This window comes from Phocoena sinus, chromosome 7, assembly GCF_008692025.1.
Source record: "Phocoena sinus isolate mPhoSin1 chromosome 7, mPhoSin1.pri, whole genome shotgun sequence".
NCBI classification, from domain to species: Eukaryota; Metazoa; Chordata; class Mammalia; order Artiodactyla; family Phocoenidae; genus Phocoena; species Phocoena sinus.
In genome coordinates this window covers 14,509,769-14,529,348 of record NC_045769.1, presented here as the reverse complement: position 1 = coordinate 14,529,348, position 19,580 = coordinate 14,509,769, and the positions used below count along the sequence as shown (strand labels likewise).

At 41.0% G+C, this 19,580-nt stretch overlaps 1 protein-coding gene across 1 annotated transcript in view; it reads right to left on the bottom strand.

Annotated features, from left to right (window-relative positions):
* The window catches only part of AP1S3 (adaptor related protein complex 1 subunit sigma 3), a 55,029-nt gene that overhangs the window by 12,661 nt on the left and 22,788 nt on the right, over positions 1-19,580 (bottom strand). Inside the window, exons 2-3 of the mRNA XM_032638438.1 lie at positions 4,766-4,944; positions 2,792-2,900 (exon numbers count right to left, since the gene is read on the bottom strand). Of these exons, the coding sequence (XP_032494329.1) occupies positions 2,792-2,900; positions 4,766-4,944 (288 nt within the window). The remainder of the gene's footprint in view (positions 1-2,791; positions 2,901-4,765; positions 4,945-19,580) is intronic.

Below are 19,580 nucleotides of genomic sequence, written 5' to 3'. Positions count from 1 at the left end.
CTGATTCTGCTGACACTTTAACTGGGCTTAGAATAAGGCAAGTTGATTCAAATTCTCTTGAGAAAGCAATGTGTTCTGAAATATCTGATATTTGGTCAGATAAGATTGAGATAAAATTCAATCCCAATTCACATTATCACAGTTGGATAAATCTAAGAAAACACAACAGGTCAAACCAGAGTGCAGAAATGAGGCGGAAAAGGCAGGCTATGGGAATCTCTGGGCCTCAGGAGAACTCTTTCAGGGCTTTGCTAAAGGCCAAGTCTGCGGTTTATTTCAAAAGACAGTACTGCAATGTCAGAATTCCTCTGAAAAATTGAAAGCATAAAATTAAATAATCTCAGGTTTGAAAACTTGCCACTATATATTTGCAAATCTCTCTTTTAAAAAATGAAAATAAACTTGGTGAACCAGGAGAGAGCAAAAGAAAAATGGTCTTTTTTTTTTGGCGGTATGCGGGCCTCTCACTGCTGTGGCCTCTCCCGCTTCGGAGCACAGGCTCCAGACGCGCAGGCTCAGCGGCCATGGCTCACGGGCCCAGCCACTCTGCGGCATGTGGGATCTTCCCGGACCGGGGCACGAACCCGTGTCCCCTGCATCCGCAGGCGGACTCTCAACCACTGCGCCACCAGGGAAGCCCTGTCTTATTATTTCTATACGCTGACCAACAAACTGAAATCTCTGAAGCAATATTTAGGTCTTATAACATAACTTACAAAGACAAAAAAAAAAAAGAAGAAGAAGAAGAATCAAAGAGAGGGAGAGAGAGAGAGAGGGAGGGAAAATTATTTCAGAAACCTTTCAGGTACTCATCCTTGTGAAAACTGTTGCCACAAATCTGACAAAACCTTAACCAATACTTCAACTGCTGTTCATTCCATTATATAGAATACAGTACAGAAAACTCTTCGGAAAGCAAATTCTCTTAACAGCATTTAATAAAAAACTTCAGAGGGCTTCCCTGGTGGTGCAGTGATTGAGAGTCCACCTGCCGACGCAGGGGACACGGGTTCGTGCCCTGGTCCAGGAAGATCCCACATGCCGCGGAGTGGCTGGGCCCGTGAGCCATGGCCACTGAGCCTGCGCGTCCGGAGCCTGTGCTCCGCAATGGGAGAAGCCACAACAGTAAGAGTCCCGCGTACCGCAAAAAAAAAAAAAAAAAAAATCGTCAGTGAGCCAGGAAATAGGAAAGAGAGTATTACTGAGAAGAAAACATTTTCCTAATCCACTGATTCATTTCTTGAGACTGTGAACTAGATAAAATATTTCTGGAACATTCTCTAAAATCTGGCCCAGAGCTGGTTCCAAGGGCTGAAAAAACAAACAAATAAGTCCCAGGTCATGATCTCGAGATACTCGCAATTTGGTGGTCAGGCAAATTCTGTACAAGTTGAGGATAATACAAGGCTGCTCCATGTTGCTGGAGCACTGGATATGTCAGGGATAAAAAGACAGAAGTGAGAAGGTTGGAGCAGTGGTCTGGGACCAATGTTTACAATGAGTAAATGCCAAGCTAAGAAATTTGAATTGTATTCATTAAAGATGGAGGAGAGTGACCAAATGTCACCAGAGATCTGTGCATTGGAAGGACAATGCTAACAAACAGGCCAGGAAAGGCAAGCAGAGATGAGCCCAGAGGCAGAAAGGGGGAGAGATGAGGTTTAAAGGAAAAGCAAAACTGTAATCCCAAGTAAAACTATACTAGTGAGAGTGAAAGGAGATGAGTTTTCGTCCAATTTGAATAGACAGAGGCAGACTTAAGTAAAGGGTGGAGAAATACGTAAGGAACACTGTCCTTCTGTGTTGAAAGATCCTAGGACGTCATAACTTCAAGCACAAGACTGAACAGATTTTCAGGAGCTGATTTTCAGTTCGTGTCACGTTAAGACTGAGGTGAGCATGAGAAGCCCAGTGAACAGCGTCATCAGCAAAGTGAAGAAGAGTCATCTGGTGATGGATTTCCAGGAGACAGAGTCTAGTAGACACACAGGAGAGAAGAAAGAAGGAGGAGGAGGGCATTTAGAGGGCAGGGGGAGGGAGGGAGCTGGGGAAGAGACCAAGTTGGGGCCTTCAAAAACACAGGATGAGAATTAGCAGGACTCAGTGTCAGGGCAAAATAAAGAGGAGCGGATTTAAAGAAAGCATTGCACTGAGCAAGGGTCCAGTGCTGCAGAGAGGTTAAGGCAGGTGAAGATTAAAGCAGCATCACTGGTGTTGACCATTATGATTTCCTTGGAGGAGTAAAGGTGAAGCCAAGCCACAAGCTGCCGCAGAGTGAATGTGTTCTGGGGATCAGGGCACCTCGCAGAGTGTGTTGCTTGGCAGTAAATGCATGGAGATTGAATAGCAATGTGAAGGAAAAGGATTTTGGTTTTGTTAGTCTGGTGTTGTTTTTTTTCTCTTATGTATAAATAATATTAAAGAACCCTTGGAGCTTAGTAAAAGAAACCAGAGAGAGGATAAAAAGGCACAACAGAAAAGAGAAGACAGTCAGTGGGGAGTAAAGGACAAAATATCAAGGAATCCTTCACAATTAAATTCTAGTTTATTGAAACAAGGTGTCTAGTGTGGCTGTGGTCTGGACATACACACACCACCTGCCTCTGGAAGGCTCTGGATCTTCCATTTACTGAGAATTACAGGAAAGGGGGAAAGCATTGCATTCTGATTCTCAGCGCAAATGCAGTTCATACTTTAGACTTGAGAGAGAGAAGGAATGTGAAAACAGGCAGAACTGAAGTCGGAGCTGGGGTGGAGACTGACTCATTCTACAGACCAGGACACCACTTACATTTCCAAAGTATTTGTCCAGCAACTCCACATAACGATGCACAATCTCTAGTGTCAAGAGCTCATTGTCCTGATTTTCTACTGCACAGCAAAAATACAAACTAGCATACCTTGAAAAGAAAAGAAGATAACATAAAATATAATGACACATTACACAACGTGAAGATGGTTTTTTCCATGAATATGCAGTTACCGCTTCCTCTCCAGGGATTCTTCCTGTCCACATCCAAGAGGGAAATCGTTATTTATCATATCCAATAGCTTCCCAAAATGTAAAATAGAATATATAAAAAATATGGTGGGGATTGGGTTATTTCTGTTAATTATGTGAAAGGTCCTCAAAACTTTACCTTAAGGAGCTGTGATCAGGGTAACCTTTGACCCATGGTAATCAGGGTGCCTGTTCATGCCCCTCCCTGGATTGTGAATTGTCCTTTCTAAACTCCAGAGCCCTGACCAAGGGGCCCAGGGGCCCACGTGCCCACCCTCTTACTTCATACTGTACTGTACTATAGTGTGTCTTACTTCATACTGTACTGTAGTGTGCCTCCCATCCTCAGCTTATCAAGTCCTCCCCCCACCATGTGTGTTTCTTCTGCCTAATACCCTCCTCACCCCATACATGTGGCTCACTCCTACTTCTCCTGTAGCTCAGAGCTTGGATGTCCTTTCCTCCAGGAAATCTCTGTCCTCTCTGACTGCACTGGATGCCCCTGCTATGCATTCCTGTGCCTCCCTCACAGAGCATCCAGAGCTCTTCATTCCGTATTTCATGGTTTGTCTCTCCCCCATTAAATCAATGGCTTCCCAAAGGCAGGTACTGAGTCTGCGTTGTTTACCATTGTTTACCCAGTAGTTATAGATAGCTGTTCAGAGAACTGCTGAAACCTATTCTTCAGGTAATGGTTTAAATCACAATTGAACCCCAAGTTGTAGAAACCAGGCAGAGAGTAGGGACAAGCCTTTTGTCGGCAAGGATTTCCTGGGACTCTGTCTTTCTATCCCTGGGATGCTTATTACTGTAAGGGCCTTTGCTGACGTCTCCCACCATGCTAGTATGAAAAGTTTTGACCTTGGGCCCAGCAAGAGAAGCTTGGTCCAGGCACTTCCTGGTAATTTACTCCATTGAATACAGCCTTTGATGTTACCTCTGTCTTTCCCCTTCCAGTTTTATAAAAACACCTTGTGAGAGCCTTTCTAATGTGTGTTTTCCCTCTGAAAGTTGCAGTATGATGTTGGATGCAGGGTCAGATCGGCTGTGTTCTGGTCCTGGTTTAGGCATCAGTTATCTGGGTCTTTATGAGCAAAATGACTTTACCTCTCAGGGCCTCAGTTACCTCACCTAGAAATTGAGGTCCCTTTCTAGTATGGTCCTGCCATGGCAAGTAGGTACAGTAAAGAGAGGATATACAGTCTTTAAAGTCAGAAAAATCTGGATTTGAATCCTGGCTCTAATGATTACCACTCAATTACTGTGACTGGGGACTAATTACTTAAACTCTCTGCGGCTTCAGTTTCCTCATCTGCAAACGTGAATAATAAAGAGCCGCCCATCTCTCTATCATGTTAACCTTTGTTCTATAGCATTTGTTACTAACTGAAACTGTTTTGTTTGCTTAACAGATGAATAAGTTCCAAGAGAGCAGGAATGTTCTGCGTCTTGTTTGCTACTGTATACACAGTCATTAGAACAGTGCTGGAAATATAATAGATGCTCATAATTTCTTGAATGCATGTGTGCATTATCAACACACAAATTAAGTATCTAGAATAAGTATCTAGAATCCGTCCTGGCATATGGAAAGCCTTTCAATAAATGAGGGTTCTCTTCTATTTAGTCTACTGGTACAAACGTTTGGCCTCCAGCCTTCAAAGATTTCAGTAAATGATAGAATTGGTGTTGCAATCTAAAATGCTCAGGACTCAACAAACCAAATAGTAATAAGAAATTCAGTTCTCATGAAGTTACTCACACCTTTTATAAACAAGTTTTAGCTCCTTCCAGTCAACAAAACTGCTTGTCCTCTGACCACGAGAGAGAACAATGTGAACAATTTCCCGGGTAATCTTTTTCCTTTCCTTGTCAGGGAGAGTAGTGTACCATTTCTGCAGCCGTAATTTCCCTTGTCGACTGAAGAGCAATATGAAATGAATCTAGAACAAATAAAGGAGAGAAAAAAAACCAGAATTTGGTCAGCCAAATCATTCTACCATAGATATTAAAATACAGCAGCAGGGTTTACAAAGGATTATTCCGAACCAAGGAAAAAAATAATTACCAGCAAGAAAACTATCCCCTCTGACAATTACATTTAACCCCAAAAGAACAAAGAAATGCACACACCACAAACATAGCTTATTTATACTATAGGAGAAAGATAAGTTTTCTTTTACGAGTCACAAACTCATAGTGAGAATAGAACTCTTTTGAGAAAATATTAAATATATATCAAGGCAGAATAGAACTCTTTTGAGAAAATATTAAATTCTTCCTTCACAAGCCAAAAAAAAGTTAAAAACAGTAGAAGGGTTTACTTTAAAAATTATACTCTTGTTTCATATCACAAGTATAGAAACCAAATGATAATATAGACATAAAGAAGAGAAGTAAGGGAAGGAAATAAGGATGAAGCAAGGGGGAAAAGTGAGAAAACTAGAAGGGGACCATATTCTAACTTTTTAATAAAAATTATATATATATTTCAGGTGTACAACATGATGGCTTGGTATACACATACATGACGAAGTGATTACTATAGTCAAGCTAATTAACATATTATCTCCTCACACAGTTCTCAGTTTGTGTGTATGATGACAGCACCTGAAATATACTCTCTTAGCAAATTTCCTGCATTCAATATAGTATCATAAACTATAGTCAGCATGCTGTACACCAGATCTCTAGATTTACTCATCTTACATAACTGCAACTTTGTTCCCATTGACCAGCATCTCCCCATTTCTCCCACCTCCCCATCCCTTGTAACCACTGTTCTACTCTCTGCTTCTGTGCGTTTGATGCTTTTAGATTCCACATATAAGTAAGATCATGTAGTATCTGTCTTTCTGTGCCTGTCTTATTTCATTTAGCATGATGTCTTCTAGGTTCATCCACATTGTTACAAATTACAGGATTTCCTTCTTTCTAAGGCTGAATAATATTCCATTTTATGTGTATGTACGTATGTATACACATACACACAGCATACTTTCTTTATCCATTCATCTGTCAATGGACACTCAGGTTGATTACATGTCTTAGCTATTGAGAATAACACTGCAATGAACATGGGAGCGCAGATATCTCTTTGAGAAACTGATTTCATTTCCTTTGGAAATATACCCAGAAGTAAGATTTCCCTTGGAAATATACCCAAAAGTACTATCATATGGTATTGCTATTTTTTTTTTTTTTTTTTTTTTTTTTTTGCGGTATGTGGGCCTCTCACTGTTGTGGCCTCTCCCGTTGCGGAGCACAGCCCCCGGACGCGCAGGCTCAGCGGCCATGGCTCACGGGCCCAGCTGCTCTGCGGCATGTGGGATCTTCCCGGACCAGGGCACGAACCCGTGTCCTCTCAACCACTGCGCCACCAGGGAAGCCCGGTTTTGCTATTTTTTAATTGTTTGAGGGACCTCCATACTATTTTCCATAATGGTTGTCCCAATTTACATTCCCACAAACAGTGTGCAAGGGTTCCCTTTTCTTCACACCTTCACCAACACTTATCTCCTATCTTCTTGATAATAGCCATTCTAACAGGTATAAGATGATGTCTCATTGTGGTTTTGATTGGCATTTCCCTGATGATTAGTGATATTGAGCATATTTTCATATACCTGTTGGTCATTGGTATGTCTTCTTTGGAGATATGTCTATTCAGGTCTTTTGCCCATTTTTTTTTTTAAATTGGATAATTTGTTTTCTTGCTCTTGACTTGTTTGAATTCCTTATACATTTTGGGTATTAAACCCTTAACAGATGCACGGTTTGCAAAAATTTTCTTCTATTCCATAAGTTGTCTCTTTACTTTGTTGTCTCCTTTGCTGTGCAGAGGCCTTTTAGTTTGATGCAATCCCATTTGTCTATTTTTGCTTTTGTTGCTTGTGCTTCTAGAGTCGTATCCAAAATATCATTGCCCAGATCAATGTCAATATCAATGTCAAGAAGTGTTTTCCGTAGGTTTTCTTCTAATAGTTTTTTCAGGCCTTACATTACGTCTTTAATCATTCTAAGTTGATTTTTGTATATGAAGTGAGATAATGGCCCAATTTCATTCTTCTGTGTGTGGATGTTAGTTTTCCCAACACCATTTATTAAAGAGACTGTCCTTGTCCCACTGGGCATTCTTGGCACCTTTCTCAAAGTTCAAACTAAGTCTCAAATGTAAGCTCTTTACTCCACTTTGTGGGATACTTGGCTGAGAGTTTTAGAGTCAACCATCTCAAGATACAGTTTGGCATCACAATAAATGTTTACAATTTAAATAGTGTGTTGACCACATTAGGAAGAAACCTGCTTTTATTTTCAATTAAGTTTCAAAGTGTGTATTTGAAATGCACATTCCTATTTCAATGAATTTTGAAAGCTTTACATGAATAGAAGACACTGTAGAAATTTACTGTGGAGCCTGGGAGGTATGGAAGATTTGTTTTTCAGAAATCGTCAGATGGTCCGATCTTTATTTCATGAGATTAAGTTTTCTCAATCCACAGTATGAGAAGATCAAGTTTAGAATCATAATTTATTCTGTTGCGTGTTTGTTTTGTTTTAAAAAAAATAAAATTCATTATTGAGGTTAATTGTGTCATGGAGGGAACAATATATACTAGGAGCCAAAATAATTACAATTTTAAAACTTTCTACAAATAAAATATTCAACCCTTTTTATTAAAGAGATTTGGCTCTGAATGTCACAGCACAAATCATACAAACTCAGTAGGTGGATATATCCAAAGACCAACAGAAACCAGGCTCTTTCCTCAGAGCATCCCCTACCCCAGCCTATAGAATTTGAGGTCTTCTTAATAAACTACATTCTTTCTTAGAAAGGAAACATCTGTTAATGAGGACTTGAAAACCAAGACATGGCAAGTGAAAAGAAAGCAAGTTAAAAAGCCCTGCTCAACTAGCAGCTTTAAGAAAAATCACCCTCAGTCCGGAATTTTAAGCATCTGCTTAGAACAGAGCATTTTCTTAAATAAACATTTCACTATCAGCACAGGTATAGATAATTCAATAATGAAACACAGCTACCGCTTTCTAAGAATCATATTGAGAAAGGTATTTTTTGCTTCCAAGAAGAGATCATTATAAAAGTGACATTCTAAAAGTACACAATTGAATGGGAATAGAATAATAAAACCTCAGGATCTTGAGAACAAGGTCCAGCTTTTGGATTATCACCAGTGGCTAAGACTATTCAATCCCATTTAGTGACTGGTCAGACCTTTGCTAGAGAAATGAAATCCACACATTTTCTTGGTGCTTACTTTGCATTTCCTGTCAGAAAATTTTCTTCTTCACATCTAACCTAAATCTTTCCTGTTACAATTTAAACCGATTTTCCCTGATTTTATCCACAGAGCAGATTAAAAGACAATATATCACTACCCTCGAAATAATAAGAAACTCTTCAAATACTTGAAGACAGATTTTAAAGTGTACCTGGAGTCCTTTCCTTCCAGAAGAAATTACCTTGGTTTCATGTCTTCTTCTTATTGGTTCTATTATCAGATTTCAAAACCATCATTGTTACAATTCCTCCAGGATTACCTCATAGATAAATGTCACTTTTAATTTATGGAGCTCAGATCAAGGAGCTCCAGTGAGTGGCTGGAACTATTGCTGAGTTTAATTATGGATTACTTTCTATTCCTTCTACTGCAACTTTCCCTCAAGATCAAGTGCCTGCCTTCTTAAACGGCTCAACAAGGTAGAAAATAAACAAATAACTCTTTTTCATTCTAACAATGAATTCAAAGAGAAAGGATGACCAGGAACATAATACACACATCCATGAAGCGATTTAAAATATAAAAATGTGTTTCAAATTCAAAAGAAGTAACAAACAGGTTCAAGTTTATCCAATAATTGCATTGCATAAGACAGTGTTGACAGATTTTATCCTCTCAATTTCTGCTCTAAGGGAAAAGAAGTGTAGCTCGCTCCTGTGTGTCTGGTGTCTGTTGCCTCTCCAGAGTTAACAGTGTAGCATGAGAAAACTGGCGGAATGAATTGTAGTGATTCACAGGAGTTCATCACCTCGAGCAATTAATTGTATCCAATTTATCGGTTTAGTCATTCAAGGCATATTTGGATAATATGTTTCAAGAGGTTAATCAAATACCATTTTTGATTAGCATTAGCTTGAGAGTATGAGAAACAGGCAATTGGGAGGGTTTGGATTTTTTTCCCAATATTTACAAAGAGCCAACTTCAACTCAAGTTGATGTCATAAACAAACTTCAACTGACTTCAGAACACCCAGGCATTTTGTTTCAATAATAGTGCTGGCAAGAAAGGAATAATGGAGAGGCTGATTGGTAATCCTCTTCTGGGAAATGCCAAGTCCAGAAACAACCATAACATCCAACGAAGTGTGATGAGCAAGCCTGACTTCTTACATTTGGCCCACATGCTCTGGCCTTAGGTAGGCATCTGATTTCACTGAGATCTCCCCTCCCTCAATCAAGGTTAACCTGAGACAATAGCAGAGGAAATAATCACATTGGCAGCTGAATTAACTGTACTTTAGAGACCTTAGAGCACAGATCATTTATTCACGCAACGCATATTTACTGAGTGCCTACTCTGTGCACTATGAACCTACAACGTAAAACTTGGTTCTTTACCTTGAAGCGCTTTTAATTGTGATAAAGAATACAAAAAAAAAAAAAAAACCCAAAGTAAACATATTGAATTAAACCACAGGGCTTTATCTCCTCTACCTCCCAAAATGCCACTAAAATGACAATAGTAGAATTTTCTTAAATGCATTAACCCTCAAAGACTAGGAGAATGACAGGGGATGTGATAGCAGCCAAGAGATTTCAACAAATCTTTGGAAGATGGAAGGAGACAGAAGAGTGATAACTAACTCAGCAAAATAAGGAAAATCGTAGCTTAAGAGGCAGATTACAAAGACAAACCAGCCAACTCTCCCAGAGAAAGCCTGAGGGCAGCACTTGTGGGTACCATGGCTCCGCAAAGTTCTAAAAACAGGGACACTGGCTAAAGGTCTACCTACAGAGTGGCTGGCATGGACCACCTGTGGCATTTCCAGGGGATTACAGCTAAGTGAGAACGCTCACGCATGTGTACACACATAGCACACATGCACATACACACACTCCTCAGTAAGTTCCCAGCTGCTTTATTCAAGGGCACAGAAATTTAGTGGAGGTCATGCAGTTGAAGCACCTCTTAGCTCGGCTTCCTCTGGCCCCCAGTCTGTAATGGACAGCAAGCAGCTGCCAATGATGATCCAAACAATGCACGGTTTACTCAACCTGAGAAGCTCAAATTTGTGTAATGCCATATTTCTTCTCTACTTAAGGCTCTCAGAGACCTTACCGTAAGAAGAAATATTTAGAGACACTTGCAACCCTCCTGGATCTTAAACGTAATTCAGAGCCTGCAAAGCTATATATGTATCTTCACTAAGAGAGAAACATGTTCCTGCACCTCTACCACCAACTTTGTTGTATAAAAAAGCCCATCTCCTAATCAGGAAATGGAATGATTCTTCTCTGGAGACACTGAATGGCAGAGAAAAGACCTCTAGGTACTAACAATGGAGCTTTCCAGGCCACCTGACTATGCCCTCAGAACTGCCTATTAGCATCTTAGCACCCACTTTTAAATATGAGCAGAGGATTACCAGACATTTGAGAATAGTCTCTAATGTCAAAGAAAGAGCTGAAAAAAACAAATAGAAAAAAAGTAAGCACTGGATACAGTAAGAAAGCATGCAGGACAAACGGTTACACACACACACACACACACACACACACACACACACACACGAACATGAATATGCTCAGAGTTCAAAGAAGATGGAGTTCCTATATCAATAAAACAAAAACAGCATTCTACTGGGGGAAAAAGAGAGAAAACTCTTGCAAATTAAAAAGTATGGTAACCAAAATAAAGTCAGAGGATTCTCCAAGAGATCGGAACAAACAGAAAAACAGATGGAAAATTAGAGGAAAAAATAAAACTATTAAGGGGTCAACCCAGAAGGTGCAAAATCCAGAGTTACAACAGAGATAACGGAGGGGAAGAACTAAGGGTTTGCATGCCACAACTAAGGAGCCCATCTGCCGCAACTAAGACCCAGCACAACCAAATAAATAAAGAAATAAAAATTTTAAAAAACAAAGCAAAACAAGAGCATTGGACTCCTCACCTGCATTTATTGGAAGACTACACGCCTACACCCAACCAAATTATCAATCGAGTGAAAGAGGGGAAGTGACCTTTGAATTTCCATACTTGCAAAGACTAAAAATAAAGAGAGAAAGATAAAGAAATTTGCACTCAGTATATCTTTCTTAGGAAGCCACTGTAAGACGTCTCTGAGCAAAGAGTAGAAAAGAGTTAGATATGGTTACCTAGGGCACAGGGAACCCAAAGCAAAATGATGCTGAAAGGAAAGGCCAGAGTGACAGCCACATATCAGACCAAGAAAGCAACCATTCCAGACAGAAGTGGTGGAGGCTGGAGAAGGGGAAGGGGAAGGGGAAGGGAGAAATAGAATTTATTGATCATTTCATTTCTTTTTACAGTTGGAAAAAAATATTGATAGCCATCTGAAAGAGCTGCTAGTGCATTGGTGGGAAAAAACAGGGATAGATACATAGAAAACCAGGCCAGTGGAAAAAATATTTATAAACTCCAGAAAAAGAAATGATACAAGCAAGAAATCATCATCCTTATAAATACTTTGGGAGAAAGAGAAGTGAGGAAATACGCATGTGAGCAGAAGGAAGTAAATGCCCAATTACCATGACAGGAAGGCAGGAGACAATGTAAAGAATTAGGAGTAGAAACTTGCCAGCATAAGCATATTATTTGAAATATAGACATAACTACCCAAAGAAAGGCTGCAATTATTGAAAGTGAACAACGTGGTAAAGGAAAAGAGTTGCTGTGTTTCATTATAAATTATATGTCTGTTTGATTTCTTTTAACTATGTACCTATATTACTTGGATTTTAAATTTTTTTTAAGGAATTAAAAATAAATAAATAAGGGATGGTGGGATGCCTATATTTGACAGTGACATTAAAAGCATATTCTGAGGGGATTCCCTGGTGGTGCAGTGGTTAAGAATCCACCTGCCAGTGCAGGGGACACGGGTTCAATCCCCGGTCAGGGAAGATCCCACATGCCACGGAGCAGCTAAGCTGGTGTGCCACTACTGAAGCCCGCGTGCCTAGAGCCCATGCTCCGCAACAAAAGAAGCCACCGCAATGAGAAGCCTGCACACCGCAACGAAGAGTAGTCCCTGCTCGCTGCAACTAGAGAAAGCCCGCGGGCAGCAAGGAAGACCCAATACAGCCAAAAATAAATAAATAGAAATAAAAAATAAATTTATTTTTAAAAAAAACATATTCTGAGATATTTTCCCTTCTCCCTCCTAATATTAAACTCTGAAATTTAGAGGGAAAAATCCTTAAATACGTTAACTATTCTAAACTATCAGTTTTGAGCTCTCATATGATTTTATCTGAGGCAGTTTTAGTTTTCAACCTGTACCAGTTCATGAATAAGAGTGCCATTAGTTTACTAGCTTCCAGGTGGAATAATACATTTTACTTCCTGATTTTACTTCAAGCACATAACATTTGACCAGAATTTTACTGTTCCCAATATAATTTTTAAAAAGAGAGGATGGATTAAAAAGTTTTTGCAGATTCTGTACCTATCCTTCATGTACTAACAATTCACTATACATCCCCCTTAGCTATCACCTGTGCAGCAAAGACGTTCACCTCTGAAACTTCTTTTCATACCATGGGTTTCTCAATTCCCTTATCATTTTGCATGTTTCTTCCTGGATCATGTCTAACTCCACCTTTTGCTCATAACAGGGACTTAGTAAATATTGGTGGAAGTGTTGAATTTTGAGAAACGGCAACTAGCCCTGCATTAATATTCTGAGTAGAGAACTGGGTTTTCTATAAGGGTTAGAGAACACTGTGGTTTGGGGTTTTATCGGGATCATATGCTTGTAACTGGGATTACTTTTCTCCAGATGCAATAAACTCAACTCTCACTTGTTGTATTTGCCAGATCTTCTGGCAGCTTATCCTGTCGGGCTTAACAGTTCTCTGGCCAGAAGAGCTTAATAGCATTTAAAAACCTAGAGCTCCAGCTGCCCTATTCTCTCTGCTAGATCAGTTGTAAAAAATGTTACCCACAACTGGTCTGGGCACTCATTCCTTCGGGGTCCCACAGTTTATACTTGCACGTAGGAATGATCCCTTTAACAATTAGCCTGATTTCCTTCCTCTAAGCCTGCTCTGAAAGTGACAAGACCAACCCTCCAAGGCTGCTGCCTCTCATGCATCTCCCTTTGGTCGGAACCCCAATCAGAGGGGTTTCCAGAATGTAGAAAGAAGGGATATCCACTGCTTCTTCACCAGCCTCATGTATTCACCTTCTCATTGGGCTCCAGTTCCCTCTTCCACAGTTTCCTTCTCTCTAAAAAGGTCATTTGCTTAAGCTTCTAGTGATCTACCTTTATTATAGATGTTACCAGCATGCCCCAGGTGGAAATAAGATGATGTCAGACCACAAAGTTTCCCAGAAGTCATTTACTCGTGTTCTTAGGACAAAGGTTCATTGACAACTGGCTAGACCTCTAACTTAGTGACCCTTTGAAACAGACTAGTTGCGTGCTGGAAATTTTTTTTTTTTTTTTTTTTTGCCATACCACACGGCTTACAGGATCTTAGTTCCCCAACCAGGGATTGAAACCAGGCCCCTGGCAGTGAAAGCACTGAATCCTAACCACTGGATCACCAGGGAGTTCCCTGGAAATTTAAAATTTAGTTTTTCCAAACTCGTTATATGCCACCCAGTCCAAATGGTGTACCTCCACCACTGTTTCAGATTTGATCCAGGACATGCTGTGCATTTACCAGTAGGCCAACCCAAATTGGATTCAGGACATGAAGGGCATTTATCACTGGGCCAGGCCTTGGCCAGGGCTGGGGGGCAGTAGAGCAGGTTGGTTGTTACGTGGGAAGACTCTGATGATAGGCAGCTTTTGAGAGTTTGCATTTGAATCCTAGTTCTGTCATTTGTGAGCTAAGTGGACTAGGAAAAGTTACCTGACCTCTCTGGTCCTCAGTCTCATCTATAAAATAGGGCTGACAACAGTAATGACATCAGTAATGTAGAGGATACGATGATATCACACATCTACCTTTTAGTGCGGAGCCTAGCACAGAGTAAGCTCTCAATAAATACTTGCTATGGCTAATGAATCATCCAGGAGTCAGCCCAGCCCATTTACAATCCCATTTATCTTCACTGAGGCAAGCAAAAAATTCCCTGCTTCCACCTTTGGAATCACTCCATGTCTACCCCATCACTTTTCCACTAATTGGTCCCCACATTCTGATGGAAAGTGTCTGTGACAGCCATTTCATAGGTACCCAGAAAGGCATTCTGCTGTTTCTTTGGATAATAAACCATCTAATTTCTAGCTGATTTGCTACCTTGTCTTCTCAGTCACTCTGTCTCATCAACCACCTTCTCAATGCTTAAATAAGGAGTTTAGTCCAGAGATAGCCTAAACGTGCAGGTAGCCCTTTAGGGTTCCTTTCTTTCTTTGGACGGCTGACCAGTGGTACTCTGATCATGTATTTGTTAATCCTCTCCAAGTTCCCTGTAAGGTGTTTACTTGGGGGTTCCTCATTTTTTCACCTGTGTGTCTGTGTATGACTCTAGTTTCTTTTTCTATATCGAGTAACAACAGGTGTTCAGGTTTTTCACCTTCCCTCCTGACTCTTTGTTTAAACAGCGTCACACTTCTGTGGTGGGTCACGCTGACACTTTCCCCACCAGTTTCTCTTTCACGGGCCAACAGGGCTCAGTGGGACTTCCAGGGCAGGTGTGGCACTGAATCAGCTGTCAGCTCCCCTCTCTGGGCCTCATCTCCTCCTCTAAGAAACAGGAGAGCAGGGTCACGTATCCAAATACCTTTCACAGGCTGGCGGCGGCAGGCAACATTTTCGATGAGGGTGAGGGTTCCGTATGCAAAGTGGGTGGAAGACACAAAGTCAAACTGTAAATCACAAGTTCCAACTGAAGGGACAGCCTCCACTCAGCCATAAGAAGGTACTGCCAAGAAAAACATTCAGCCAGTATTGCCAGGGCTTCAGATTTTTTTTTTTTTTTCCCCAGAAGAAGCCTGAAACCTGGATGATTATGTGAAATACTGGGATTGTTTTACTATTGGCAATTAATAGGAATAATGATAACAAAACCCTGTGCAAGCCAAACAAGGCGCATTGTGAGTGGCTGTGGTCCGTGAGCTACATTCGGGCTACAGGCCTCATTTGAAACTGCTGAATTAAATGACAGCTGAAGCGCCTTATTTCATGAATGCCTTTCTACAGCTTTATTGCGTTCAACAGATTTCCCCTTTTTCTTGTGGTTTCTGAATCTACCTGTTCGAGGAAGTGGCCCTCAGACCCCAGAAGCTTGCTTCCACCTCTCAGCCTAATATTACTGTTGAAACTATTCTCAGATCAGTGTCTCCTGTTAACTCTTAATCATCAAAATTTTTAACTTTTTGTTTTTCCTCAAGATTTCCAGCTCAGGGTTCTGCTTGCACAGTACAGGAAGAGAAAATGTATATAGAGAAGTAAAATCTACACAATCTCAGGATCTCATTTTTGGCTTATTATGTCAACTTTCTTCCTGAGATAAAATGTTGAAAAGCTGCCACATCGGCCAATGTGTTTCAAATCCTTTCCCAGTCCTTGCACACCATCTGGTGGCAGAACTATCTATTTATAACAAGTGAAATGCTCAGTGTAGAAGGAAAAGTAGGTGAATTGGGTGAAGAAGAAAGAGTTAGGAAGAGTCAAGTAAGAGGGGCAGCAAGAGAAAAAAAAAAAAAAGGAAATGAAATGGAAACAAAAGTCATGAGTAAGCCACAAATTAAAAAGTCAACTGCTGAGAATTAACTCGAGGCCATTTATGTAAAGCTTCAACGATGTTTCTAAAATTGTCTGTTATCAATCTGCTTGTATTGCACAGCAATGTTTATTGGAAGAAAGGAAGGAAGGTAAGAAAGAAGGATGGAGAGATGGATAGCTATACGAAAAGGACAGAACAAGCAGCCTGTTAGGGGTTCAATTGCATCACCCAAAGATTCATATGTTGACATGCGTCCTAACTCCAGCACCTCAGAATGTGACCTTGGTCACTGCAGATGTAATAAGTTAAGATGAGCTCATACTACAGTAGGGTGGGCCCCTAATTCAATATGACGCATGTCATTATAAAAAACGGAAATTTGGACAAGACATGCACACAGAAAGAACACCATGTGAAGATAAAAGCAGATCGAAGTGATGCAACAGAAGTCAAGGAACACCAAAGATTGGCAGCAAAGCACCAGAAGCTAGAAGAGAAGCATGGAACAGACTGTCTCTCAGAGTCCTCAGAAGGAATCAGCCCTGCTGAAACCTTGATTTTAGACTTCCAGCCTCCACAACTGTGAAACTATACATTTCTATTGTTTAAGCCGCTCAGTGTGTGGTACATTGTTACAACAGCCCTGATATACAGCTTGTCTCTGGCTTTTCATTTTGTCTTTTTTTTTTTTTTAAATCTCAAAATCACCACCATTGTTTTCTGTCACTACAATTCAATATCATAAAACTAAATCATCAGGACTTCCCTGGTGGCGCAGTGGTTAAGAATCCACCTGTTAATGCCGGGGACACGGGTTCGAGCCCTGGCCTGGGAAGACCCCACATGCTGCGGAGTAACTAAGCCCATGCACCACAACTACTGAGCCTGCGCTCTAGAGCCCGCGAGCCACAACTACTGAAGCCCGCACGCCTAGAGCCCGTGCTCCGCAACAAGAGAAGCGACCGCAATGAGAAGTCCGCGCAACGCAACGAGGAGTAGCCCCCGCTTGCCGCAACTAGAGAAAGCCTGCATGCAGCAACGAACACCCAATGCAGCCAAAAATAAATAAATAAATTTATTAAGAAGAAAAAAAAAGATCATCTCAATAGATGCAGAAAAAGCTTTTTAAAAGAATCATCTACATTCCAGAGATAAAGTCAGCAGATTCCATTCAACTTAGCAAATATTTATTCAGTATCTACCCTAGTGAGGTATTTGAAATGAAATAACCACTCATTCCTGGACTCACAAAAGGCTAATAACATTAGAAAGGACAGCAGAGCCGATTTGGTGTAAACCTCATCTTAAGACAGAGAGCTGGTGACTTGACCCTCGGTTGGGTACTTAGCAAGTGGCAGAGTTAAGACGATCTCCCGGCTCCCAGCCCAAGGCTCTTTGCACTTGGCACCTTAAACCAGTTTTTTCCGGCAAAGCTAATTAACTACTACTTTTTTTCCCATTTATGCAAATAATTACAATAGGCAAGTCTTACGCTAATCCCAGAGACCTATTTACAATGACTGGCATGTGTTGAACACGTGCCAACACCATGCTAAGCACATTACATGCAGTACCTAATTTAACCCTCATTAAAACTGTAAGATGTAGATACTATTATTACCCTCATTTGATTGGTAAGGAAACTGGGTCCCAGGAAAGTTAAGTACCTTGCTCTGAGTTAATGAGCAAGAAGAAGGTTCCAGAGGTGGGCTTTGATTCTGGAGCCCACTTTTTAAATTGCTCTGCAACATCACCTCATGGGGAGACAGCACAGATACAGACAGGCACCAATGAGGCTGGATTCACCCACTTCTAAAGTCAATATGGTACTGACCATCTTTATAACTAGAAGGTAGTCCTTGAAGCTCTCCCTGCCTTATCCAATACCAAGAGCTTCTGTAACAATTTTTAAAATGAGCAGGAAGGGCCAAAAGGTCTGTACTTTAGAAATCAAAATAAGAGAAATAAATATTCAACTGAAGATAATAATGACATTAGCACTGAATCACTCTGAGTCACTACTATTAAACATATCACAGCAGTGACATCAAGATGGGTAGAGGAAGTATTAAGCGAAGCTTATTGGACTGGAAACTTTTTTGCTAGCAGAGAAAGACCATCTAAAGCCATCTATGCAGTTTAGCTGGATCCAACATGGGCCTGTATCGCTTCTCATATAAATGGGACCAATGAGGAACTTGAACTTGGGAAAAATTTGCATGGATAGCTCTATTCACGTTCTGTAACATTATTGAGAGGGAAGGCCATTACTTCCTTTGAGGTGATAACTAAAACACGGCCTGTATTGGTAGGGAAGTCCCTGTACCTAACAGAAATGGGGTAGGAGGTAGGGAGGATGATGGCAAGAAAAGAGAGGAAGAAGGTACAGCTGCTGCCTGCGAGGCTTGCTTTCTTATTGCAAATTCACAGAATTTTACCTTTCTTCCTTTCTTTCCTTCTTTCACGTATTCATTCAGCAAGTATTTACTGAATATCTACTATGTGCCAGGTACTGTGTCAAGAGATGAGGATACCACCAAGAGCAGAACAGAAAAGATCCTACCCTCATGGGGCACACCTTCTAACAGAGGGAGATGGACAACTAAACAGTATGAATTCTATCCGAGCCCGATGTGTTAAAGCACAAGTAGCACAAAGAGCTATGGGAAAATAAAATAACCTTGTCTAATGGTCAGGGAACCCTTGGGGAAGTGATCTTCAAGATAGGATCTGAAAGATGAAGAGGATCAGGCAAATGGAAACAGGGAAAGGAAAGGGTAGAGCTAAGTAAGAATGACCAGGCAGAGGGAACAGTGGACAGGAAAGCCACAGGAAGGAAAGGCGATGGCATCTTCTGCAAACTGAGGACAGCACATGTGGCTGGTTGACTGGAGAGGAAGAGTGGGGAGAAATGGCACAGGAGAGATGGCAGAGGCAAACAGAAGGAGGGTCTTGTAAGCCAGGGTAAGGAGCTTGGACTTTAGTCTAAGGGAAAGGGGAATAAAGAAGCCCAAGAATGGAGTAAGACATGCAATAGATGACAACAGTGGCCTCCATCACTGTAGCAGTGAGAATGGAGAGAAGTTAAAGGAGTCGAAGCTATTTAAGTAGTAGAACCAGTGGGACTTGGTTAGCTGTGGGTGTGAGAGGGAGAGAAGGGTCAAGGATAATTCCCAAGAGTGGTAGCAAATTTTCTGAGCCAGGGAACCCAGGAAGAGTAGGAGATAAACCACCAAAGAGGAGGGGGGCAGTCATGGCGGTGGCAACAGGCTTGGAGACTCAACCAGGTCACGCTTCAAGATCCTCTGGAATGTAGAGACTGTTCTCCAGCAGAGGCTTAGAATAGAGTTAGGTGAGAAGAACCTTTTAAAATCACTGGCTCTAATCCCATGCTTTTAAATAAAGAAACTGAGGCACAGAGACGGGAAATGATTCACCGAGACCACAAAGGAAGTGAGTAAAATCAGATGTAGTATCCAGCCCACATCCACCACCTACAGTGCTTCTCGTGCAGTAAGAGTCAAACGTTTTACCCCTTCCCATCACCTCCCTGGAGCCAATCTGTACAAACCTGGAGAGAAAGACAGCATTAGTTATATCCTGCGTTGCTTATCTATTTCTTTTTAAATTT